This window comes from Balaenoptera musculus, chromosome 11 (genome assembly GCF_009873245.2).
Source record: "Balaenoptera musculus isolate JJ_BM4_2016_0621 chromosome 11, mBalMus1.pri.v3, whole genome shotgun sequence".
Lineage (NCBI taxonomy): Eukaryota > Metazoa > Chordata > Mammalia > Artiodactyla > Balaenopteridae > Balaenoptera > Balaenoptera musculus.
The window spans coordinates 29,364,121-29,391,400 of record NC_045795.1 but is presented as its reverse complement, the minus strand read 5'-3'; the positions used below and the strand labels follow the sequence as shown (position 1 = coordinate 29,391,400).

General features: G+C 37.6%; 1 protein-coding gene and 1 non-coding gene across 2 annotated transcripts in view; one reads left to right on the top strand and one right to left on the bottom strand.

The window, feature by feature from the left end:
• LOC118903338 (24-hydroxycholesterol 7-alpha-hydroxylase) overlaps positions 1–27,280 on the bottom strand; it is a 68,760-nt gene that overhangs the window by 30,354 nt on the left and 11,126 nt on the right. Inside the window, exons 5-7 of the mRNA XM_036868312.1 lie at positions 26,529–26,622; positions 17,116–17,223; positions 11,565–11,655 (exon numbers count right to left, since the gene is read on the bottom strand). Coding sequence (XP_036724207.1) covers positions 11,565–11,655; positions 17,116–17,223; positions 26,529–26,622 — 293 coding nt within the window. The remainder of the gene's footprint in view (positions 1–11,564; positions 11,656–17,115; positions 17,224–26,528; positions 26,623–27,280) is intronic.
• LOC118904645 lies at positions 8,655–8,761 on the top strand. Its single transcript, XR_005022092.1, has one exon. It is a non-coding gene; the product is annotated as a U6 spliceosomal RNA (small nuclear RNA).

Here is a 27,280-nt window from a genome sequence, read left to right as displayed (position 1 = left end):
GAAGGATGAGTAGCACTCACCCAGGCAGAGAGAAAAGTAACTTAAATTCCAAAATTAATTATAAAAATATGATTTCTTGGACCTAAAAAGAAAGGAACATGAATCAAACAGGATCACTAAAGCAGGTCCTTTGTTGAGAGATGACTCCTCTGTCTCCTTCATATTTCAAGCTCCCTCCCCTTCACACACACACACACACACACACACATTTATTCAATAAATAAATACATAAAATACAAAAATTCTGTTCCTATAGTCCTGAAGTAACATTATATCAAGATTTAACTAATCATTTTGGGAAAATAACCCATGTTTTGCGAAAAAAAGGAGAATGACAGGCATTTGCCGAGTCATTCATACCTTTTGAGACATAATTCTGAGGAGATTGAATCAGAAGGTGGGGATGAATACTGAGGAGGCCCTGTACTTCCCCACAAATGAAAGACAGGTGTATATCTACCAAGGGACACACAGAGAAGTGAAGCAAAGAATATACTCCACTGAAATTTAAAGAGTGCATCCCTACACATTCTACCACCTCTTTCTTTACTTTTGAAAGCAGGGATTCTCAGTTCTGTTTGCTGTTCTATACTGTGAGGTTGTCTTCCTTCACAGACGTTGTCTTTCATATTCACAGAACAGCTTATTAAAAATGTTTAAAATTAAGGTGTGTGCAAAAGGTCATAGTACACATGAAGGACAGTGAACTGGGATAAAAAATGCATGAGATAAAGGTTGAAAAATAAAGAATCTGATGTAATAACCTTAAGCAATGATTCCTACCAAAATTTGGTCGTGAAATTTGCTTCCCAAATTTTATAATAATTTTGCTAAAATGCAATATCAAATAACAAAACTTGGTGTTTATACTGTTATTTGGGGAAATGATGTAACAGCTTTGAAAAAATCCAGCATTTCTATGATTTCTCTTAAAAAGCAATGAAGCAGAGACATCAATTGCTGACAGAGAATAACAGTAGGAAACTAGTTTTCTGGCGTATTTTCTCAAGCAGAGACCTCAAGATAAGCTCCTGAAAAAAAAAGTCAGTTTTTAAAGAACAGAGACAAAGCTAAAGAGAAATAGTAAATAAAGAATTTACAGTATTCCAGAGGAATATAAAAGAAGTATCTTACATCCTTTCTTTCATTTCAGGAATTAAAAAAATTTTGAATATGATAAGTAATGTTCAAATATTCAATTAAAAAATTATATCTCTATTCCAGGGATAATTTCATATATTTACAAAACTGCTGTTTTCTTCTAAGAAGAAACCTACATTCACTGGAAAAGGTTAGCACATCTCAGAAAGAGTAAGAAAGGATAAAATGTCCTCAAGTAGATAATATCATTTACAATACATTTTATATGTCCAATGATCCTATAACAGTTATTTATAGGCAATGAGAATGTACTGGTTACAAATTTCTGGAAATCTTTAGTGAGATGAAAATTAGTTTGGTGACTTGTCTCCCAAAAGGAGACAGCAATAAACCCTTTCTGCAATGTGAAATGTGAAAATGTGAAAAGAAATATTGTGAAACTTAAATGTGAAAAGAAATATTGTGAAACTTTTAAGATTCTCTCTAAATGTGAAAGAAATGTGAAAAGAAATATTGTGAAACTTTTAAATGTGAAAAAGAAATATTGTGAAACTTTTAAGTTTCTCTCTTTGTCTTTAACTTTTGACATTTTAATTATAATGTGTCTTGGTGTGGGTGTCTTTGGTTCATCTTGTTTGGAACTCTCTGTGCTTCCTGGACTTGTCTGTCTGTTCCCTTCACCAGATTAGGGAAGTTTTCAGCCATTATTTCTTCAAATAGGTTTTCTGTCCCTTTCTCTCTCTCTTCTCCTCTGTGATCCCTGTAATGTAAATGTTAGTATGCTTGTAGTTGTCCCAGAGATCTCTTAAACTATCCTCATTGGTTTTTATTCCTTTTTTGTTTTTGCTGTTCTGATTGGGTGATTTCCACTACCCTGTCTTCCAGATTGCTGATCCGTTCTTCTGCATCCTCTAATCTGCTGCTGATTCCCTCTAGTGTATGTTCTATTTCAGTTATCGTATTCTTCAGTTCTGACTGGGTCTTTTTTCATATCTTCTATTTGCCTTTTCAAGTGTTCACTGAGTTCATCCATTCTTCTCCCAACTTCGGTGAACATTTTTATGACTATAATTTTGAACTCTTTATCTGGTAAATTGCTATCTTTGTTTCATTTAGTTCTTTTTCTGAGGTTTTTATCTTTTTCTTTTGTTTGGAAGATATTCCTTTATCTTTTCATTTGCCTAACCCTCTGTGCCTGTTTCTATGCATTAAGTAGATCAGCTATATCTCCTGTTCTTGAAATAGCAGGCTTATGTATAAGGTGTCCTGTGGGGCACAGGGGTGCGATCCCTCTTGGCCACTAGAGCCAGGTGCTCCTGGGATGTCCCACATGTGTGCTGTGTGCATCCTCCTGTGTGGTTGGATTGCAATTGTGCCCTGGTTGGCTGTGTGGCTCTGCTGTGACTGCTGTGGGTTCATGGCATGCAGGGTGCCCCCCCGCCCCCCAGAGGTGGAGCCACTTTGTACAGTTGCCAGGGCCAGCTGAGGCCACCTGCCAGGTGGAGCAGGGGCCGCTTTGAAGGGGCTGACTGGGGAGGGTGGGATGGGCAGGGTGGGTCCTCAGGAGAATGCTGGTGTGGGGCACATGGTGTTAGCTAGTTGATGGAGAGTGACAGAAATGTTGCCTGCCAGTACTGGGCCAGACGGTGGAAGGAGAGGTTAAAAAAAAAAAAAAAAAAAATGGCATTGGCCAGTGCCTTCAACCCTGGACAAAATTCCACCAGATCCCTACCCCCCCAGCACTCACCCCCAAATTGTTCAGGGAACCTCCTGCAGCATATGACCCAGGTACCCCTCACATTCTCCTGTCTCTGTGCTGGTACCCAGAGTAAGTGAGTTTGCGTGTGCACCCTTTAAGAGCAGAGTCTCGGTTTCCCATAGCCCTCCAGCTCTCCCAAATGTAAACCCCACTGGTCTTCAAAGCCAGATGTTATAGGAGCTCATCTTCCCTTGCAGGTCCCCAAGCTGAGGATCCCCACATGGGCTTGGACCCCCTCACTGTGTAGCGGGCACCTCTGCAGTTGTGATATCCCTCCCACATGTGGGTCACATACTGGGGGTATGGGTTCTGTCTAGACTGCATCTTTGACCCTCCTACCCACCTTGACATGGCATTCTGTTTACGTTCATAGTTGTAGAAAATCTGTTCTGCTAGTCTTCAGGTCATTCTCAGAGATAATCATTCTACTTGTAGTTGTGGTTTTGGTGTGTCCATGGGAGGAGGTGAGCTCAGGATCTTCCTACTCTGCCATATTAATCTGGAACCCCTAAATATTTCTTTGATAGAGAAAAAAGGTGTACTCTTTGGGTTTTATTCCTTATAAAATACTAACTTCCTTTATTACTATGCATGTCCATTACTGTACACGTCCACTACTGAACATGTTCTGTGAGACAAAATTCTGTAAGAAAGATATTAAGTTAAATTTATTTTTTAAAAAATCAAGAGAAAGAAGATGAGGGTAGATGAAAGATTATGAAGTATATGCTAGGCTGTGGAGTTACATGTTTTTTAGTTCACTGCTGTTCCCTATAAACTGACTATAAATATAGTCTCCCAAATGACTGCAGGCTTCTAGAATATTAACTCATTGCAAATGTTGACAGTTTAGAAACTTTTGCCTCAAGAATATGAAACAAAATAGAAAAGTGACTTTTTTCCTGTAATTTTTTTTTGCCTTTGAAAGAAAAGATTCTGAATTTGCTTTTTTTGGCAAAAGGTAAGCAAATAAGGGCCATGATGATCAATTATTTGTCCTGTGCCAGTCGTGTACACTTTTGTTATGGCAACTTATATAATAAGTTTTAATACCTGGTAGGGCAAATATGGCCTTACCAATTTACACTTCGATTAATCTTGATTTCTAATCACACTTATTCTTCAAAAAAATATTTAAGTAATTTCATTAATTTCCTCCCCACCAAAACCATTGGAATTCTCCTTATAATTAATTAAATATATATTAATTTGAAAGTGGTTGGCATTTTCATGATATTAAGCCTTCCCGTATAGGTACATGATATGCGTTTTTCTTTATTTAGATTGTTTTTTTTTTTAAAATATGTATATTTTTAAATGCTATAGTTTCCTCCCTCTAGGTCCTGCCCCAACCAATGTCCTTATGTAAGAGAAATACCAGTTAAATAAACAGGAAGGACAGATGGAAAGTGGAAAGGAAGACTTAAAAACAGCTTAAGGTATTTGTGGGGGATACAGACTGGGAAAAGCAGAGAATAAGCCTAGAGACTGTCCATGGACAGTGAATACGGGCATTAGGGCTTTAGGGGCTGTAGCTGGAGCCTGGCAGGTCGCAGCTCCTTCAATTCTCCCTCTCTAGTCACCAGCTTCTTCCAAACACCTCAGTCATTTCTGAGCTTCCAGCTCTGGTTCTTCGGACTTTTCTCCAGGGGTGGATATGACTTTTTGGCATCTGAAGGATTTAGGGTGGATTTTGATTATCAAAGACATATATTCCTATTGTTGGGAAAAGCAGGTCTCATGCTCAGTCTTTCAGCCCCAACTCATCTGCAGAAGGGTGGGCCTTGGGCCTGGAACACTTCCTCACCAAGAGACAAAGGGCCCACACAGCCTCTACACAACCTGTGCCAGGTGCATCACCTTGCGTGGGAATATCTTTCCTTGTTTCAGGGGCAGAGAGTACTCTTCTGTCTCTGCTTAAAGTATGTGCAGAATACGGCACCTGTCCAGCCCCACTGTTACAGCTGCCCTCCGAGGGAATGGGACAGGGTTCCTTCCACTGCGGTGTGAGAGGGGTGCGTGGTGGCCAGTTTCCCTGCATCGCCCACAGGGAGAGAGACATCCTGGCGATGGGGGACTGACACCCACTCCTGAAGCTGATCTTGCTCTCTTTCTTCTCTATGTGAGTTTAGCACTGTTGCATCCAGTGCCTGACAGCATTGTGTTTTCCTTGGCAACTTTGATACCAAGATGCAGTGAGCAGAAGTGTTTAGAGTCCTCTCCTGGGATCGATAACCAGTGCACGACACTCTGCTTGACACCTACTGAAAATTATAATCAGTAACCTTTCGGAGGTAGACTCTGATCAGCAGCTTCAGTCTGATGTTCATAACTACAGACCAAGAATGAAAGAGGCAGCTCTAACAATGAATTGAGAACGATACCAAGGACTACAATAGTGCTCAGAACAGGTTATTAAGATGGATGGAAGACAGAGTCAAGAATCAAAAGACTGACCCTCCCCACCCTTTCTTCCATCTGTCAACGCACATATAAAAATATACCAAATCCCATTCAACCATTTAGAGAAAAGATTAATGCCACTATACCAACACAACCAAATAAGATACTCCTCTAAAAAAATAGTACCCTATGTTATTTGCAGAAATATTTCTTTCATATATTAAAAAGAGATTATCAGTTTCTCTACTACTAGAATATAAAATGAAGCCTGCTTCATAATTATGATGGTTTTTTCAAGGAATAAAGGACATAGTCCAATTTATGATAAATAAAAGGTAGAGATATTGATGAAAAAAGACAACAATGGGTAAACAATAACAGGTAAAATCAATTTTGATCTAGAAATACCCTTTCTTTATAAACTCTGCATAATAATTCTAAATTTTTGGATTGTGTTCTCTGGAGAGATGTCGACCTGGTTTGAATACTTTTATCTCATTATTTTCTAAAGAGGGAAAAAGATTATCCAAATGCCTGAATAATTCTCCAACAGAACACTCAGAGAAAAGAACTGTGTCTGAATGAAAAATGTAGAGAATAAACAAAGCAGATTAACTGTGCTACACTGGGGTGAGATAGTGAAAGACTTAATAAAATGAGAACTGCCAGAGTAGGACCGATCTCTAAGCTTGTAAATAATCTATAGCTATCAGAGGTATCTCTTTCCACCCACTGAAGCTAGGCAATAAATGAAGACAGAATGACTTCACATAAAATCTCCTGGGTTACGGTGTCACAAGACACACTTCAAGTATAATAGGCAGAAAATAATGGAAGGAATGTAGCCTCCTGGGAAACCTCTCATGGGCCAGATATCAACCACGCAAGTTTCACCCATGTCTTTGTGCCTGGATTAGCGGATTGGAAAGTAACCAGTTGTGAGCTCCAGAATGACACCATTTTGGTCATTAAGGCCAAGGGGAAAAGAAGACAAGAAAGTTATATATTTGGAGTGGGTTTCTGATGAAATCTCCTGCATTTATAAACACTTTCTTAGGTAATCTACATATATTCTCCAAGGTCAATGGATGAGAAGAAAAGCTCTGGCGTAATTTAATGTTTTCTGAGTTTATTCCAGGATTTTTAAAAGCTGGGCTAGCAGAGGCAAATGAGGCTATGTAAGAAATTTCCTGTATCATATGCCAGAGCCTCCAAAATCTCCAAATTAGGTTCATATTGTCCAGCTAGGAGTGGGAATGGAGAGAATTTTTTTAAATAAAATAACTTTTCTCCATTCATAACTCCATTGTAGTGGCCTTGGCTCTGCTACTGATCTCTTTCTTCAATATTTTGGTCGATATGTGGCATAAGGGCCAAGACTCTATCACAGACACAACTTTGGCTATCATCCATTGAGCCCTGGCAGGCTGCAGAGGGGTAACAAGAGTGAGCTTCTTCAGTTAGCTGGAGGGACTCAGGTCTTTAATATGCCATGATGGAACCTCCAAGGATGTTGCTATGGGTTATCTAGATGGTACTGGGACACATCCAAGTGGATAAAAGTTGAATACGTTATAACATGGGTAAGAGGTGACTACAGAGAAGATTTCAAGAATAAATGAGAATGTTTAAATGCAACGAAGTAAAACTGATGAACTAATTTAAATAATGCAAACAACATGGAATTTGCCTAGAATATTATCATAGGATCTGAGCCTCTTTTATCACTCTGTTAGTTTTTATGCTTGTTTATAATTATGAGCAGAGACAGAATCTTTTCTCACCAGTGCATGGTGAGTGTAGCCATTAAGTTAGTGTCATCAGGTATAATAGCATCTGGTCACTTGACAGTGTTGGTCTGTCCCCAGGCGGGATTGCTGCTAAATCAGAACACAGTGGTGTCAAGAAAAGTTATTGGTTGGCTCTGAGTAAATTTTCTCTTTTATCCAAAATCACACAATTAGTGAGTGACAGGATTGAAAGTCATGAATCAAATTTCTGACTTTTAGCCAATGAAAATTTTGTAGTGTGTCTTTTATGATCCACAAATCATGATTTGATGTAAGATAGGAATTGTTTCTATGCAGGTGCATTTCTGTTAACTAACCTGATTCCTTGTAAATTAACAGAAAAAAATTTACTAATTTTTCCCTTAAATAAATGTGCAATAAAACTGAATGGCCACTAAAAAACAAAAACAATACACACATGCAAAAAAAAACAACACAAAAACAAACAAGTGTGCTGTATATGCTACCCTAAATTAACACAAGAAGGTGAAAAGGGCCAAATGCAACCAGTTAAAAAATTTAAATGCATTTTTATTTGTTTTTGTTTGTTTTTAAGTTCGAATGACCTTCTGCTGGTGGGCAGATACTCACAGTGGGAATCCTAAATTAGAAAAGAAAATTGCTTGAAAACACAGTCTAAATAGGACCCAAATGTTAATGCCTGCGAGAATTCTGTGAGAACACAGTGAGGCCACACCTGCAGTCTCTAACTCAAACCAGCTCCTCCTCTAGATATGTGCTTTCTAACGCCTAACCATCTTCAAGTCCTTGCTCAATATCACCTTTCCAGGAAGGCCAACTCTGATCCAATGAGTTAAAGCTACCACTTTCCCCCCATTTCTGGCACCCTTGATCCTCCCTAACCTGCTCTGTTTTCTTTTTCACATAGCATTTATCAACATCAAATATTTTTGGAGTTTACTTATGCAAACAAACAAACAAGCAAGAACAACAAGCAGCAATAATAAGAAACCCTGAGCAGAGAGAAGAATCTGATTTCCAGAATTACCACATTATATTATTTTAAATGTCCAGCTTTAAATTGGACAAAATTTAAAAATTGTAAGACACATGACAAAAAATATGACATACAACAAGAACATATAGACCACACAGGGAAAAAGCCCTCAATAGAAATTATCCCTGAAGAAACTCAGATATTGGATTTACTAAAGAAACACTTATAAATCAGATATTTTAAATATATTCACAGAATTAATCATGTCTAAAGAACTAAATAGAGAATATCGATAAGGAGATAGAAATTATAAATAATAAAGATTGGAACAGAAATAAATGAAATAGAGAATAGAAAATCAATAGTAAAAATAAGATCAAACAAATCAATAAAATCAACAGTTAGTTCTTTGAAAACAAACTTGACAACCCGTTAGCTACACTGACCAAGAGAAAAAGAAAGAGGAAATAAATTACTAAAATTAAGAATGAGGGAGATGTTTTCCTAGTGAGCTTACAGAAATAAAGAAGATTATGGGGAAAACTATGAACAGTTGTATGCCAACAAGTTAAATAACCTACATGAAATGGATAAACTCCTAAAAAGACACAAACTCCAAAACTGACTCAAGAAGAAATATATAGTTCTCACTTCGGCAGCACGCATACTAAAATTGCAAAGATACAGGGAAGATTAACATGGCCCCCGTGCAAGGATGACACTAAAATTTGTGAAGCATCCCATATTTTTCTGGTGATATAATGTACAGCATTGTGACTATAGTTAATAATACTGTATTATATATTTGAAAGTTGGTAAGATAGTAGATCTTAAAAGTTCTCATCACAAGAAAAAATTTGTAACTATGTGTGGTGATGGATGTTAACTAAATTTATTGTGGTAACCATTTCACAATATATACACATATCAAATCATTATATTGTACATCCAAAACTAATAGGATATTATATGTCAATTATATCTCAATTTAAAAAAAGAAGAAATAGATAATCTGGGCAGACCTGTAACAAGTGGAGAGATTGAATTAATCAAGAACTTCTCAAAAAAGAAAATTTCTGGACCAGATCACTTCACTGGTGAATTCTACCATATCGTTACAGAAGAATTAACATCAATCCTTCACAAACTCTTCCAAAAAATAAAAGAGGAGGGAAATACTTCTGAAGTCATTCTATAAAGTCAAAATTATTCTGATACCAAAACCAGACAAAAATATCACAAGAAAGAAAACTATAAATCAATATGTCTTATTAATATAGATGCAAAATTGCTCAACAAAGTACTAACAAACTGAATCTAGCAACATATATAAAGTCATATGTTTTATATGAATTATACACCATAACTAAAAGTTTATCTCAGGAATGCAAGGGGGTTCAACATCTGAAAATCAACTAACCTAAAACATGAACATACAAAATATAACATTATACTAAGTGAAAGAAGCCAGATACAAAAGACCAAGTATTCAACAGCAGCTTTTACCCTCAGACTTATTTTATAAGGAAGTTGGGCAAAGTGTCCGGGATGGGCTCTAGCGGTGAGTATTGAGGCTAGAGAGATGCTGAGTTAGAAATTCACTAAAAACATCTTCAAAGAAGGAAAAGGTAATCTTGTAATAGAAAAGAGCATAAGAGGGACTTCTCTGGTGGTCCAGTTGTTAAGACTCCGCGCTCCCAATGCTAGAGGAGCGCTCCCAAAGCAGAGGGCCCAGGTTCAATCCCTGGTCAGGGAACTAGATCCTGCATGCAGGAACTAAGACCTGGTGCAGCCAAATAAACTAACTTTTTAAAAAAAAAGAAAAGAAAAGAGCAAAAGAAAGAAAAGAAAAGAGCAAAAGAATGGGAGAAATGCCATATTCAGTCCGATTCTTATTTCATGCACTTTAATGTCCTTCCTTTGACAGGATCCTTCGTATGGGCACATGGATATCTCCCTTGATATCAACCTCCAAAGATCTGTGGCATTCACTCACAATATCTAAATTCTTGAGCTGCTACATCTTATGCTTGAATTGATCTGAACTGCTTCTGTATAAGCATGGCAAAAACGTTTGATCTTTTATAAACTGAAAGCACTGATATAGTATAGCTGGTACACCAGTACTACTACTTGAAGGAGAATTTTTCTGTCAGAGGAGAACAATAGGTTCTAAAAATAAACAAGAATATAGAAAAAGGGGAAAGGTTTTGTCTTTCTCCACTAGAACTGTGTTCAAGAGTTCAACATTCAAGCACAGTAGAAATTTCAATTAATGTAAGGCTTCTTTTGTGGCCTTTGGGTCAGATAGGCTCCCCATATTATCCCAACCTTCCCCATCACTACCTTTTTATTTCTTAAAGACCAGGAATTTGGAGAACCCTATGTCAGGAGCAGACTCTGGTAAGATAGAGCATGTGATGATCAAGAACACATTCCCTTTGTCATTTGTAGACACGCAGGCAGGCACATTTCCATTAGCTTTGTAGATGTAAGCTCCATAAAGGCAAGTTATCTGCTCTTACATCCACCAGTGTATCTCCAGAATCTAACTTGTTAGCACTGTTGGTACTCAATGATTCTAATATTCACCATTTCTGTGAAATACGACCTAGCATCTGGTGATTCACACTCAACGCTCAGAGACAGTATGGCTTCAATATCCATGTTGGCCAAGCCAATTTGATTTTTGGTTTAACTCAATAAGAAGCAGTCAAAATAAATTTAAAAATCCAATAAAATACGTTCAGCAATCACGACGGAAAGGGGGGCTAATTGTTAATTGGCATCACAGTCTTTTGTCTTACTATTATATTGTGTTCTTCCAAGAAAACCAAGTCATTTATTATTTTTTTATATCAGAATACATAATTTGACATATTGAAGGGTTTTTTAAAAAAAAAAATCTACTCCCAAACAGGTCAATTTATGCTGAATAAACTAGTGGAAACTTCTCCATTCAAGCTTATTTCTGCTTTTTAAAACTGACGATAATTGATGAGCCCAAATCTGAACCAAAAAGGGCAAGGTAGCAATCTCTACCTGCAGTTCCAACCCACTAAACCTCTAAAAACTGTAACTTTGAAAATAATTCCTTTGGTGGTGTAGCCTTACCTGACAACCATATCCCATTAATACTGTTAAGCAATACATGGAATATGCACCATATTACTTTTATAAAATCTGGAAAACCCTGAATTCCAAAACTATGGACTTGTAGTTCAATTGAGGCAGGGGGCTAAGAGATTAGAAGAAAAACCCTGTGCATTATACACTTATGTTTAAATAGGGAATTTAGGCAAGTCACGATCTCTGTTTTATCATTTGGAAAATAAGGGAGTTGGTCCAGGTGACTTCTAAAATCCTTGACAGTAATTAAATTCTAGGATTCTACCTGATCAATTTATATCCTGAAGCACATAACAAATTATGTTCAATTTGGACTATTTTGAAATTCTATTAAATTATGGGCATTTAACTTTGCCCAAAATGTGTGACAAGTACACATTATTAGATATCTCTTCAATTATGCAATTTAATTCAGTTTTAGTACCTGCTGTGCCAAACACAGATGATATGGCTTCCATAATGGCCCTGTGGATATTGGGATGAGAGAGGACAAATGCAAATGTCCAAAATGCAACCTTAAAAAGAAAAACATATGTCAAAACATACAACCTTCTTTGAACGTGAACAAAAGCATACATAGTATTAGCCACAAACATTTAAAAGAAACAAGGAGATATTTAAACTAAACTTAAAAGCATGTTAGTAAAGAGTATCTTTGAAAACAACTAGATTTTATGAACAAAAGAGATGTTAGATACCTCTAAGGGGTCAAATTTATGATTTTATTCTGCCACTACAGTTTCACAATATTGTTTATATAGAGTAAACTACTTTCACTAAAAAAAAATGGGAAAAGCAGGGTGTTTTATTGTACTAATATACAACATAAAATATTATATAGGCACATATTAGAAATTTAGGAGCAACAAATTATGACTCTTAAGAATGTTAGTCCAAAACAAAGGCATTTTTCAAGATTTAATTTCCTTGAAATACAAATATATTAGCAAATCATATACTCTGCAAATGAAACACGGTAATTTTAAATAAGCCCCAGAAACTATACCTAAAATCTTGTCAACTAAATTATGAGAGTACTTATATCAAAACTAGGGTCCTTTCATACCCTATTGAAAAAGGGTGCTTGCAAGTTTATAGGGTATTACTGGATATAGTATGTTTGCAAGTTCTCCCTCTAGACCAAACAAAATTATTTCACATCTTTCCTCATTGTGGTATTATAAGATAAAATTACACTGCTAAACATCAAAGACATACAGATGGCTAACAGGTACATGAAGGGATGCTCAATATCTCTAATTACTTGAGAAATTCAAATCAAAACCACAATGAAGTATCACCTCACACCTGTCAGAATGGCTATCATCAAAAAGTCTACAGATTACAATCTCCTGGTGAGGATGTGGAGAAAACGGAACTATTGTACACTGTTGCTGGGAATGTAAATTGGTGCAGCCACTATGGAAAACATTAGGGAGGTTCCTTAAAAAACTAAAAATAGAACTACCATGTGATCCAGCAACTTTATTCCTGGATATATATCCAGAAAAAATGAAAATACTAATTCAAAAAAAAATACATGTACCCCAGTGTTCACAGCAGCACTATTTACAGTAGCCAAGACATGGAAGCAACCCAAGTGCCCATCAACAGATGATTGGATTAAGAAGATGTGGTACATATATACAATGGAATATTACTCAGCCATAAAAAAGAATGAAATACTGCCATTTGCAGCAATGTGGATGGACCCAGAGAATAGTGTGCTTAGTGAAATAAGTCAGACAGAAAAAGGCAAATATTGTATACCACTTACATGTGGAATCTAAAAAATAATACAAATGAATGTACATGCAAAACAGAAACAGACTCACAGATATAGAAAACAAAATTGTGGTTAACAAAGGGAGAGAGAAGGGGGGAAGGACAAATTAGGGGTATGGGATTAACAGATACAGACCACTATGTATAAGATAGATAAGCAACAAGGATGTACTGTACAGCACAGGAAATTATACTCATTATCTTGTAATAACCTATAATGAAGTATAAGCTGAAAAAATACTGAATCACTATGCTGTACACCTGAAACTAACACAATAGAGTAAATAAATTATACTTCAATTTAAAAAAATTACCTTTCCATTAATTCAGGTAGATATTTTTGCTTCTATTTTTCGGTTACACATTAAAGGAAACGTGTATCAAATCATTAAAAGAAGTTTGGGTTTCCCTTTCTTCTGCTTTCTGTAAACACATATTGTGAAAGAAATTTCATCTTAGGAAAACCAATCCTGAAAAGACTCAGACAACACTTTGTGTTACTTAAGTCTTTCTGTCTCTTGTGAGGGACTGTTAAACACCTTTAAATGATCCCAATACTCCCCTCTGTGGTCAAAAGAGGAAGAGCAACAGTCTGAAAGGAAGTGCTTGGACAAAGCCAAATTCAATACTACTCATTGTTTTCCCCTTCGTGACAGTAAACTGATACTGTGGGCATATACGTGGTGCTGTTTACATAAACAAAGTGAGTGGAAGAACCGAGGCCTCTATCCCAAGATCCGCTTTCTGTGGCATTTTCCAGATTAGGAAAGGCTTACCCTAGAGATCAACTAGTTCTTTTTTACAGAGGAAACGTGCTCAGAAAGCTCTCTTCAACATGTCTCCCCATGTGGGCCTCTTCTATACTCTCTATAGATGGAAGTGCTGAATTATTGGATTTAATTAATAACCACTCCATACTCAATCTATCGTTTTTTTTAACTTACTTTATTGAAGCTTAGTTGATTTATAATGTGTTAATTTCTGCTCTACAGCAAAGTGATTTAGTTTTATATATATATATATATTCTTTATCATATTCTTTTCCATTATGGTTTATTACAGGATACTGAATATAGTTCCCTGTGATATACAGTAGGACCCCGTTATTTAAAGACTCAGAGTTCATGTTGGGGAAAAATATATCTTAGTGATAGTACATAGATTTTTCAGTTACATGAAAGAGGGGTTTAGAGTTTTACGTGGTTAATTAGAGTTTTAGAGATTCACTAAAATTGGGTAATACCTTTTTTTAAAGCAAACTCAAGGAATTCAGTTAAACTATAAATGGCTGTGCAATGGTGTTAGTTACTATGTTTGATGCCTCTTAACAGATTTGTCTTCTAAAAATCTATATTATATTCTACTTAAAATTTTTTAATTAAAAAATTCCTCTTTTAAAAAGAAAAGAAAGGGGGGACTTCCCTGGTGGCGCAGTGGTTAAGAATCCGCCTGCCAATGCGGGGGACAAGGGTTCGAGCCCTAGTCCAGGAAGATCCCACATGCCGTGGAGCAACTAAGCCTGTGCGCCACAACTACTGAGCCTGCACTCTAGAGCCCGCGAGCCACAACTACTGAGCCCGTGTGCCACAACTACTGAAGCCTGTGTGCCTAGAGCCCGTGCTCTACATGCAACAAGAGAAGCTACTGCAATGAGAAGCCCACACGCCGCAATGAAGAGTAGCCCCCACTCGCAGCAACTAGAGAAAACCTGCTCACAGCAACGAAGACCCAATGCAGCCAAAAATAAATAAATAAAATAAATTAAAAAAAAAAAAAAAAAGAAAAGAAAGGCATATAAAAGAGTAACCAATAAATGCTGTGGGAATTGAGGGTGAGGTGGGGAAGTCACTGCTGAAAGTGTTTAGAAAGAGCTTCAGAGAAGCAGATTAAAAAGGTAAAACGTCAGCTTTGAGGTTTGTTTGGAAAAGTGTTCTTAAAAAGTACATTTGGCAGCCAGGAATTTCTTGGAACTTGGAAATGGTTTTCCCATAGAAATAATTTCATAAATCATGGTTAATATCTTGGGCCAGTCCACCAAAGTTCACCAAGACTTTGGTCTCATAACAGAGCCTCCTGGTGCCCTGTACCAAGCCTGTCTGAAGCCTGAGCTCTGAGTTCCGTGGTCCTAGAGACAGAGCACAGAGTAGAAGAGAAGAGAACGATCTAGGCACCAGGAAAGCACAGGCCCCTGGCAGGGCTTCTGGCAGCTCTCCTGGCCGCCTTGGGGGATCACAGAAGCCAGGACAGCAGTGGCCACTCCCACCCCTGGGCATTTGAGAGGTCAAGTTTTGGAAGCCAAGGCAGTTCATTATTAGTGGGCCATTGAAAGAAATGACTGATTGAAACCATGGTGTTACTTTTTATACGAAAAGAAAGCTAACATTTATTGAGCCAGGGACTGTTTGCCACTTTCCACTTCTTAAAAATATAAGGCTCACAGTACCCTATGAGGTAGATAACATTCATGCTATTTTATAGATAAGGACACTGAGGCTCACAGTTAAACACTTGGCCCATTGTCACCCAGCCCTGGGATCTGCCTTTGGACCTGACTCTAAAGCCAGTCCAGGGTCTCTGCCCGCACACCAGCTGCCTCTTAGAAGTGCCAACAAGAGCCAGCAAGATGGAACTTCTGCTGATCATCAGACACTTGCTTTCTGCAATTGATTTAAATTCTTTCACACCAGTGCCAGGAACAAATTCCAAAAAACTGACTCCCCCCTGAGTCAGATCAATGGGGCTTTGTGTCCCTTTCTTCTCGGGGGGGGGGGCCTTTCTAATGAGACCTTGAAAATTAATCCTGTGACAGGAGTGGCTGTTTTGTTGCTGCTTTGGGAGTTGTTTTGATATATGCCTTTTAATTTTGCTCTAGCTTAATCAGTTTCCAAGAAAATTGTATAAGGAAAAATCAGAGAATAATATTAGAGATACCTAAAGAAGAGGAAAGGGTTAGACTACCTTTATTTGCCCATGCCAGATGAAATATGTATTTTAGTGGCTGACATACATTTGAGCAGAGAAGCCAGAATTTCTATTTCTGCTCTGTACCCAGTTAATTTATTATGGGTTAAAGGCAACTAGAATATCAGTACTTAGAAAGCCCTCCACAACCTTTATAAGAGGAAGGAGAAACAAATAATACTTAACACATCTTATTTCTATTTGTTAGAAGAAAAAAGAAAAAATGAATACCTTTATCATTATAGATAGGTTGAAAGTTCTTATTTAGTAGAAAACAAATACATAAAAAGTTTACTCTTTAATCTCTCAAATAATTTAAGTGCAGCTTAAGCTGATATGAAATCCTCCTGATGCAGGAAACTGTTGTGCATCGAACATGAAGTGCCAGACAAATCTCATGGCTGTATTCTAGTTCATAACAGCTTAAAAAAAAAAACAGTTCAAAAATCTCTGCTCTCTTTAGAAGTATCATGAGTTCCAGTGTCACCAGCTCCATTCATGGGGAAGCTTACAGGACCACGATGCCAAGCAATGCAAACAGGAATGGTGCAATAGAAGGAGAATGGGTTCAGGGGTCGACAAAGAACTCATGATCACTGGGTGGCAGCTGGGCTTATCTCGCTGAATCCTCACAACAATCTCGCAGAGAAATGAGCGTTACCGTTCATTAAGTACCCAAGTCTAGGACCATACTAGGAGTTTTATTATCCCTCTTTTACCAATAAGGAAATGGCTGCTCAGGGTGTTCGTTACCTCCATGATATTCTATGGCTATGGCTGGGATATCTGGATGCAAGTCCAATTCTAACTGAACTATCCGTTTACCCACTCTCTCCCCAGTAAATGTCTGGGGTCAAGACTTACTCATCTTTGCAGCACCAATACTAAGCATGTTGCCTGACATGGAAAGTACAGCAAGTGCTGCATATACAGGTGCTGTCACAACTGACCCCAAAGTGCAAATGTTTCCCTTCACCTGTTACATGTTGCCTTTCAAAGGGCAGAATTCACTTCAGATCTCTGCTTTGCCTCCTTTGTGATCTTATCAGATTTCCTTCGGCATTCAGTTTTGTTTTTCTATCTCACAACCAAATCCATTACAGTCTTTTTCTTCCCCATGATAAGAAGTGAAAAGAATTAAAAAAAAAAAAAAAAAGAAAGAAAAATAAAGGGAAAAACTGAAAGTACAGTAGACAGAAATGCAACCCTTCCTTTACTAATATACTTACAGGGACAGCATTGGACAGAGAAGCCCAAAGTAGTAAGAGCCCATAATTGGGACTCTTTTGTTCATTTGTTTCCATCTCTAGGAGATCCAGCAGAGCCTGCATTACTGTCTGTTTAAAAGAAATAAATATTGTCAAACCAGGCCTACGTGACAAAGACTGATGTTAATAAACAAAAATCATGCATTTTTCTTTAATCTGAAAGATACTATTTTTGCCATTCTTAGGTTTGTGATTTCAGGCATGCTAGGGGATTTACATACTTACTGGTAGTATAGTAATTGGGAGTAGGGACTCTGGGGTTCAATGCTCTTACTGCATTGGTTCAAATCCTGGCTTAATTTTTTTAAGACTTGATTTTTTAGAGCGGTTTTAGGTTTACAAGAAAATTGAGAGGAAAGTACAGAGATTTCCCATATAACCCTTACCCCCACCCAAGCATAGCCTTCCTCATTATCAACATCACTCACCAGAATGGGACATTTTTGACCAAGGAAGAAATGACTTTGATACATCATAGTCATCTAAAGTGCACAGTTTACCTTAGGATTCACTCTTGGTGTCATAAACTCTATGGGTTTGGACAAATGCATAATGATATCTATTATTATTATAGTATCATACAGAGTACTTCATAGCCCTAAAAAATCCTCTATGCTCTGCCTATTCATCTCTCCCCACCCCCTAATAACCACTGATCTTTTTACTTTCTTCATAGTTTTGCCTTTTCCAAAATTTCACATAGTTGGAATCATACAGTATATAGCCTTCTCATATTGGCTTCTTTCACTAAGTAATAGGCATTTATGGTTCCTCCATGTCTTTTCATGGCTTGATAGCTCATTTCTTTTTAGCGCTAATACGGGCATCTTGGTTGCATCCAAGTTTTGGCAATTATGAATAAAGTTGTTATAAACATCCATATGTAGGTTTTTGTGTGGATGTAAGTTTTCAAACCATTTGGGCAAATACAAGGAGCACAATTGCTGGACTGTATGGTAAGAGTATGTTGCATTTTGTAAGAAACCTCCAAAAAGTCTATACCATTTTGCATTCCCACCAGCAATGAATGAGAGTTCCTGTTGTTCTACATCCTTGTCAGCATTTGGTAGTGTCTGTGTTCCAGATTCTGGCCATTCTAATAGGTGAGTAGTGGTATCTCATTGTTTTAATTTGCATTTTCCTGATGACATGTGATGTGGAGCATCTTCTCATATGCTTATTTGCCATCTATATATCTTCTTGGGTGAGGTGTCTCTTACGGTCTATTTTTGGTGTGTTTTTCCATTGGGTTGTTTGTTTTCCTATTGTTGAGTTTTAAGTGTTCTTTGTATATTTTGGATAATAGTCCTTTATTTGCCAATATTTTCTCTCAGTTTGCGACTTGTCTTCTAATTCTCCTGATATTGTCTTTTCACAGAGCAGTTTAATTTTAATGAAATCCAGCTTAATAGTTTCTTTTATGAATTGTGTCTTCAGTGTTATATCTAAGTAGGCATCGCCACACCCAAGATCAACTAAGTTTTTTGCATGTGAATGTCCAGTTGTTTCTGCACTATTTGTTGAAAAGTCTATCTTTGTTTCATTATATTGCCTTTGCTCCTTTGTCAAAGATCAGTTCACTATATTTAATGGGGTCTATTTCTGGGCTCTCTATTCTGTTCCATTAATTTATTTGTCTATTCTTCTGCCAGCACCACATTATCTTGATTACTGAAGCTTTACAGTAAATCTTTAAGTTGGATAGCATCACTTCTTTCAAGAACTTTGTTCTTTTCCTTCAACATTGTGTTGGTGATTCTGGGTCTTCTGCCTCTCCATATAAATTTTAGAATCCATAAAATGTTATAACTTGCTGGGATTTTTTATTGGGGATTGCATTGAATCTACACATCAGGTTGGGAAGAACTGACTTCTTGACAATATTGTCTTCCTATCCGTGAACATGGAATATATCCCCATTTATTTAGTTCTTTGACTTTGTTCCTCAGAGTTTTGTAGTTGTGCAGTTTTCCTCATATAGATCTTGATTTGTTTTATATATATGTAAGTCTTTCATTTTGGGGAATGCTAATGTAAAGGGTATTGTGTTTTTAATTTCACATTCCACTTATTCATTGTTGGCATGTAGGAAAGCAATTGACTTTTGTGTATTAACTTGGTATCCTACAACCTTGCTAAAATCACTCATTAGTTCCAGTAGTTTTTTGGTTGATTCTTTTGGATTTTCTCTACATATGTTCACATCATCTGCAAGCAAAGACAGTTTCATGTCTTCCCTTTCAATCTGTATAATTTTCATTTCCTTTTCTTGCCTTGTTGCATTAGCAAGGACTTCCAGTACTATGTTGAAAAAGAGTGGTGAGAGGGGACATCCTTGCTAAAGGGGTTCTGGTACCAATTTCCAATGTGTGTGAGGGGGGGTTCTACACACCACAAACAATGCTTGGTTCATCATCTGGGTGTCTTATAATTCATCTCAATTATAACACTATTTACCCAAAGATAGCATCATGTTCCACAGGTTAAGGGTTTAGTCCCACAAGACTGTGCCCTGCTCTTCAGATGTCAGCTGCAAGCCCAGGTTATTGCCTGTGCTTCTGACTAACTGGCTAAGGATTGGAAGTTACACAGACCCCCTCCTTGGATTTCAGATGCCAGTTGCAAGTCCAAGTTGTTACCTGTACTTCTAACTGACTGGCTATATAAATCAGAGGTTGCCATGAACCCCCTCCTCAGATTTGATTAATTTGCTAGAGCTGCTCACAGAACTGAGAGAAACATTTTACTTATTAGATTACTGGTTTATTATAAAAGGATGTGATAAAGCCTACAGGTGAACATGCAGCTGGAAGAGATGTGTAGGGCAAGGTAGGGGTAAAGGCCAAGGAACTTTTGTGCTTGCTTGAAGCAGGCCACTCTCCCCAAATCTCCAGGTGTTCATCAACATAGAAGCTCTCTGAACCCCGTCCTTTTGGGTTTTTATGAAAGCTTCATACATAGGCATGATTGATTAAATCATTGGCCACTGGTGATTGCTTCAACCACCAGCTATAAATTTCCTTCTAAGCACTGCTTTCACTACTTCCCACAATTTTGATAAGTTGTTTTTCCATTTTAGTTTGTTTCAAAATATTTTAATTTCTCATGAGAGTTCTTCTTTAATCCATGTGTTATTTAGAAATGTGTTGTTTAACCTCCACATCTTTTGGGATTTTCCAGTTATCTTTCTGTTATTGATTTCTAGTTTAATTCCACTGTGGTCTGAGAACAGACATTATATGATTTCTATTCTTATAAATTTGTTAAGGTGTGTTTAATGACCCAGAATGTGGTTTATTTTGGTGAATATTCCATATAAGCTTGAGAAAAAAATGTGTATTCTGCTGTTGTTGGATTAAGTAGTCTTAATTAATTATATCCAGTTGATTGATGGTGTTGCTGAGTTCAATTATGTCCTTATTGATTTCTGTCCGTTGGATGTGTCCATTTCTGAGAGAGGGGTGTTGAAGTCTCCAACTGTGACAGTAGATTCATCTATTTCTGTTTGAAGTTCCATCAGTTTTTGTCTCATGTAGTTTGACACCCTGTTGCTAGGTACATACACATTAAGAACTGTTATGTCTTCTTGGAGGACTGACCTCATTGTCATTATGTAATGTCCTTCGTTATGCCTGATAAGTTTCCTTCCTTTGAAGTCTGCTCTGTCTGAAAGTAATATAGCTCCTCCTGCTTTCTTTTGATTGGTGTTAGCATGGTATGTTTTTCTACATCTGTTTACTTTTAATCTATATTAAATATAAAGTGTCCTTATATTTAAAGTGGGTTTCTTGTAGACAACATATATTTGGGTCATGTTTTTAGATCCACTGTGACAATCTCTGTCTTTTAATTGGTGAATTTAGGCCACTGACATTCAAAGTGATTACTGATATAGTTGGATTACTATCTACCATATTTGTTACTGTATTCTATTTGCTGCCCTTATTCTTTGTTCTTATTTTCGTATTCCACCATTTTCCTGCCTTTTGTGATTTTAATTGAGCATTTTATATGATTCCATTTTCTCTCCTTTCTTAGCATATCAAGTTATACTTCAATTTTTATTTTTATTAGTGGTTGCCCTAGAGTCTGTAATATACATTTACAACTAATCCAAGTCCATTTTAAAATACTGTACCACTTCACAGGTAGTGTAAGTACCTTCTAGTAACAAAATAATCCTAATTCCTCCCTCCTGTCCCTGTATCATTTCTATCATTCATTTCACTTACACATAAGCACACATAAGTACACATATACACATGTATATACATATAATATACATATAAGCATATATAATTGAATATATTGTTGCTATTTTATTATCTGAACAAACTGTTATCAATTTGATATCAATTTGAACTGTTAGATCAATTAAGAATAGAAAAAAATAAGTTTCTTTTTTCACCTCTACTTATTCCTTCTTTGGTGCTCTTTCTTTCTTTATAGAGATCTGAGTTTCTGACCTATATCATTTTCCTTCTCTCTGAAGAATTTCTTTCAGCATTTCTTATAAGGCAGGTCTACTGGCAAGAAAATTCCCTCAATTTTTGTTTGTCTGAAGAAGACTCTATTTCTCCTTCACTTCTGAAGGATAATTTCACAGAGTGCAGTGTCCTAGGTTGATGTTTTTTCCTCTCTCAACGCTAAATATTTCACTCCACTCTCTTCTTGCTTGCATGGTTTCTGAGGAGAAGTCAGATGTAATTCATACCTTTGTTCTTCTATAGGTATAGTGGGATTTTTGCTTTGTTTTTCTGTTTGTTTTTCTCCCTCTGGCTTCTTTCAGTATTTTTAAAATCTTTGATTTTCTGTAATTTAAAAATGATATGCTGAGGTGTAGTTTTTTTGGTGTTTACTTGATTGGTGTTCTCTGAGCTTCCAAGATCTATGGTTTGGTGTCTGACATTAATTTGGGAGAAATTCTCAGTCATTATTGTGTCAAGTATTTCTCCTGTTCCCATCTCTCTTTCTTCTTTTTCTGGTATACCCATTCCACGAATGTTACACCTTCGGTAGTTTTCCCGCAGTCCTTGAATATTCTGTTCTATTTTTGTTTTTTATGCCTTCGTTCTCTTTGCTTTTTGGTTTTCAAGGACTGAATCTCCTCTAGCTCAGAGATTCTTTCTTCAGCTGTGTCCAGTCTACTAATAAGTCCATGAAAAGCATTCTTCATTTCTGTCACTTGGTTTTTTTTTTAGTCTCTATCTAGCATTTCATTTTGGTTCTTTCCTAGGATTTCCATCTCTCTGCTTACATTGTCCATCTGTTCTTGCATGCTGCCTACTTTATCATTTAGAGTCATTAGCATATTAATCATATATTTTTTTAAAGTCCCAATCTGTTAATTCTAACATCCCGGCCATGAATGGTTCTGATGCTTGCTTTGTCTCTTCAAATTGTGGACGTTTCTTTTTGCCTTACGCTATGCCTTGTAATTTTTTCTTGATGGCTAGACATGTTGTGCTGGGTAAAAGGAATGGTTATAAATAGGTCTTTAGTAATGTGGTGCTTAGGTGTGAGGGGAGGGGAAGCATTCAAGTCTTATGATTAGATCTCTGTCTTTTCATGAGCCTGTGCCTCTGGACTGTGAACTTCGCAAGTGTTTCTCAGTCTTATTCTCCCTCCTTAGGTGGGACAGGATGGCTAGAGGTGGCTGCAACTGGACACTCCTCTTCCCCAGGTCAGTTAGGCTCTGATAATCCTCCAGCAGGTTAAGTTCTGTTTAACTCGTTTCCCCTGAGGGCAGGCCTGGTTAAGAACGGAGTGCTCTGGCATATTTCAAACTTGTTCTTTTCCCCCTTCCCCTGTCAGAAGCCCTAGGGGATTTTTCACTGGTCCAGCTCCTGGAGATAAGTTTCACAGTATTGTGGAGGCCCCTCTATGACCGGGTCCTGGGTCCTGTGGAGTTTTGAACTCTGAGAATTGTCTGCACTGAGCCTCTAGCAATTCATTAATTACAGCTCGGGTTTTCCTACCTTGGCGCAGGTTCCCATGGCAGTCTCCACTCTCAGGTCTGTGCTCTGGGAAACGTCAACTCCCTGTATTTGCCTGTTGGTCTCTAGTCTTGGGGGCAGCAGGTTGCCCTGTGTCCTCTCTTTCAAGAAGAACTGTTGATTTTTCAGTCTGTTAAGATTTTTACTTGGTGTGAGGATGAAGTGGCAACTTTCAAGATCCTTACATGTGGAACGGGAACCTGGTTTAGTTATTCAATAGCTGGGTACCCTTGGGCAAGTACTTTAAGCTCTCTGTATCTCGATTTCCTCATCTGTAAAATGGTCATAATATGGACCCTACCTCACAGGACTGTTGTGAGAATGAAATGAGTTACTTCCTATAAAGTACTTAAAACAAAACTTAGTACACATTACCATTTTGACGAATGTTAACTTTAAATTTTTTTTTTTTTTTAATAAACATCTGCTCTTAGGAAAATGCAAACAACACAGAAACACAGATCTCTGGAGCATTCAGGAGAAAACCCTACCCCCATGTGCCATGCAAATTCTCAGCCTACATATCATGGGTAAGGGAATTGCCAAACCAGTATATGATAAATATTGCAATACTCTAAAACCATGCAGAGAACTGACGTTTGACATGGATGGTGCCAGGTCAGATCAAGGCCTCTCCAAGGTCACCTAGTATGGCTGCTCTCAAGTCAACACACAAATCCCATGAAAGCATTTCCTTCATCGGAAGGCTTCCCAGATTTGCCTTTGCCAATGATCATCCCCATCACGAGGAACAAATTCAGACATTATAACATTTTCCTTAAGTTACTTGTGCACTTTGAATCTTAAATAATTCAAGTTAGGTAATAGAAATAATGGTAGCTAAAGTCTAGTCACTGCTCTGGAAGGCAAGTACTGTTTAAAGGCTTCACAGGTATTTAAGCATTCGTTCCTCACCCCAGCTCCAAGGAGTAGATCTGTTATTGTCACCATTTTACATTTGAGGAAGTGGAAGCACGATTAAGTTAGGGAACTTTGCTAGTGACATACAGCTTGTCAATGGTTGAGCTGGGATTCGAATCCTGCGAGGCTGGCCCTGGCTCCAGTGCCCACAATCTTAGCTACTAGGCTATGCTGCCCCTTGGAGACACAGTCCTTAACTCTCATGGGTTAGGGACTCAGAGAACTGCGCTGCACCAGAACGCAGTGGCTTTCCTTCAGATCCTACAACACGGAAAATACCTATTACATCACTCTCAAAGAAAATACACGACAGAGGCTGTTGCTGTTACTTACAGAGGCATGTAGTGTTTCAAAAGTGTTTAACCACTCTGATCCCCGGCTTTCTGGTTTTAGTAATCCCCAGTTTTCCAGGTATTAAAGTTGTTGCGAAAAAGAAATGAGCAGTGAATTTGTGAAATGTGTTAACACTACGCCTGGCACAGAGTAAGTACCCCATACACGTTAGTGATGTCTTATTGCTACTGTTTCTGTAATAATGGATTAGCAGATTTGAAAATAATTTAAGTATAAATTTCATTTACTCGTGGTTTCTATCAGACTTACAATGCAAGTTGTTATGGTACAAAGTTTATATTTCATGAAAAATCCTATAGATGTATTTCATTCTTTTGATATGCTATTCTGTGGTGCAGTCTTAATTGTAAATGAAAATACTAGTTTAATTTATATCTAGAATAACATGGGAGAAATCACTCATGTTGAAACGTGATAAAGGTATGATGTGATAAAATGTGTGTATAATATTTAAAAAACAAAAAACAAAAAACTTCTTCCAGTCCTTTGCTTAACTAGGCCATTGAAATCTACTTATGCAGTAAAAGACAACAGAATCTTTTATTTTCTTCTTAGCTTGCATTTAAAAAAAATTGTGGGTATAAAAACTTAAACTCTGTGTGAACACTGCTGCAGGAAAACAGAAACAAAACGTTTTTTAAAAAATGAAGTTACGCAGCTCATGAGTGTTCAAACTGAATTCTATCCCGGTCATAAACGTTGAATTAGCGTCAGCAAAGGTCAAAATTTGTCTTTATTCAAAGCGGGAGTTCGAGTACCTATGATTAAAGTGCCTCATTTCTTCAGAGTAAGAAAAATAAATGCTATTCTAGAAGTATTGTCAGCGGGGAGTTTTAACTGGGGCATTAAAACCCCTGTTTTCTAGGCTCATAGATTACAGATCTATTTGGGTACAGCTTTTATACACACATGGCTTTACCTCTAAATCCTGGAAAATAATGCAAACAAAAATGTGTTTGTCTGGATCCATTTATAAAATAGATTCTTTAGCTGAAACACAGTTTGTCAGTGAAGGGCATTCCAGTCTAGCTTTCTATTCCCTTTATTCCGGAGGGAGATCCCCAAACATTCACACATTCCTTTTTTCCTAAGGTGATCTTCCTCTCCAGTGTTAAGCAGAGTTGTTTGTGATAACACTTGCTATCATAACTAAATGCAAACAAACAAAAATATTTGATATCATCTTTCAATGCTAAAAGATATGAAATGATTTCTTCCATGATGATAACACTGATAAACTCTTACATGGTCTTTACTATGTTTCAAGTGCTTTACAAATATTAACTCACTGAATGACAAAACTGAGGCCAAGAGGTTAGGTACCACGCCCAAGGTCACAAAACTGAGGCCAAGAGGTTAGGTAACACGCCCAAGGTCACACAATGGTGACTGGATTTAAGCCCAGGCAGTCCCGGCCAAAAGGAATCTCCAGAGGGTGAGTCTGGAGAATCAGGTAGTTTTCAAAAGCTTTCAGAGATTCTAATGAGCTGCCACGGCTGAGAACCATTCATTAGCAAGCATCAGAACCATCTGGAAGGTGTATAAAACCCCAGATGGCTGGGCTCCCAGCGTTTCTCCCAGTGGTTTCCCAGGCGACGTTGGTACCATTGATCTAGGGACCACGTGTAGAGAACCACAGATCTAGGACACTTAGGATAGTGACTCCCAGTGCGTTGCTTTTAAATTATACCACATTACCTGGTTGCATTTGAAGAAAGAAACAATTAGCCGTGGTGGCCTCAAGAAAAAAGTCAACTTTGTCGAGCTTTCTTATCTTTGCCTAATTTGCCATAACTCTCACCTGTGACTGTTGACACACCCAACTGTATAATCGATAAATCATTTAAAAACCCCTCAGACTGTTGTGTTATTTTGTTGTCTGTAGCCTCAGTTTTTTCTTACGTAAAATAGGGTTAATATCTCCCTCACTGCTGTGAGGATGCAATAATAAAATAACGTATGTAAACATCCAACACAGTGGTTGGCACAAAAATGGTATCTAACACATCTCATGATTTTTAGCAAAAATATTTTTTTAACAATTGTAGTTTATGACTGTTTTCATCTAAGGTATTTTAGCAAAAAAAGCTAAGGAATACTTACCGGGGAATTATCTTTTGCAGATTTGCATGTTTTTATATCTGGAATGTTTTTCTCAAAAAGTGCTAGAAGCCAGTTTTTGGATTTTGACCAGTTTCTAGGTGAGAAAAAATATGTGGATAAATTAATTTGAAAGCACTCTAGGAGTAACAGGTCACAGCAGAAAAGGGACTATGTCTATGGAATTTTAATTATTTCTCCAAATGTCTTCTTCATTTTCAGCTGGAACATCATGAGAAGTCTACCTTCAGACTTATTAGTCCACAAGGAAAATTGAGGGGGCAAGGCAGCCACATTTTAGTATCTTTTGCAAATAAACATTTGCATTCCTAAAGCGCTGGCATTGAATAAGAAAACACGGCTCGGGGACTTCCCTGGTGGCGCAGCCGTTAAGGATCCGCCTGACAATGCAGGGGACATGGGTTTGATCCCTGGTCCAGGAAGATCCCACATGCCTCGGAGCAACTAAGCCCATGCGCCACAACTACTGAGCCTGCGCTCTAGAGCCCGCGAGCCACAACTACTGAGCCCACGTGCCACAACTACTGAAGCCCGCGTGCCTACAGCCCATGCTCCGCAACAAGAGAATCCACTGCAGTGAGAAGCCCACACACCCCAACAGAGAGTAGTCCCTGCTCACCGCAACTAGAGAAAGCCCATGCACAGCAATGATGACCCAACACAGCCAAAGATAAATAAATAAATTGATTAAAAAAAAAAGAGAGAGAAAACAGGGCTTGTGATTTGCTTGGTCT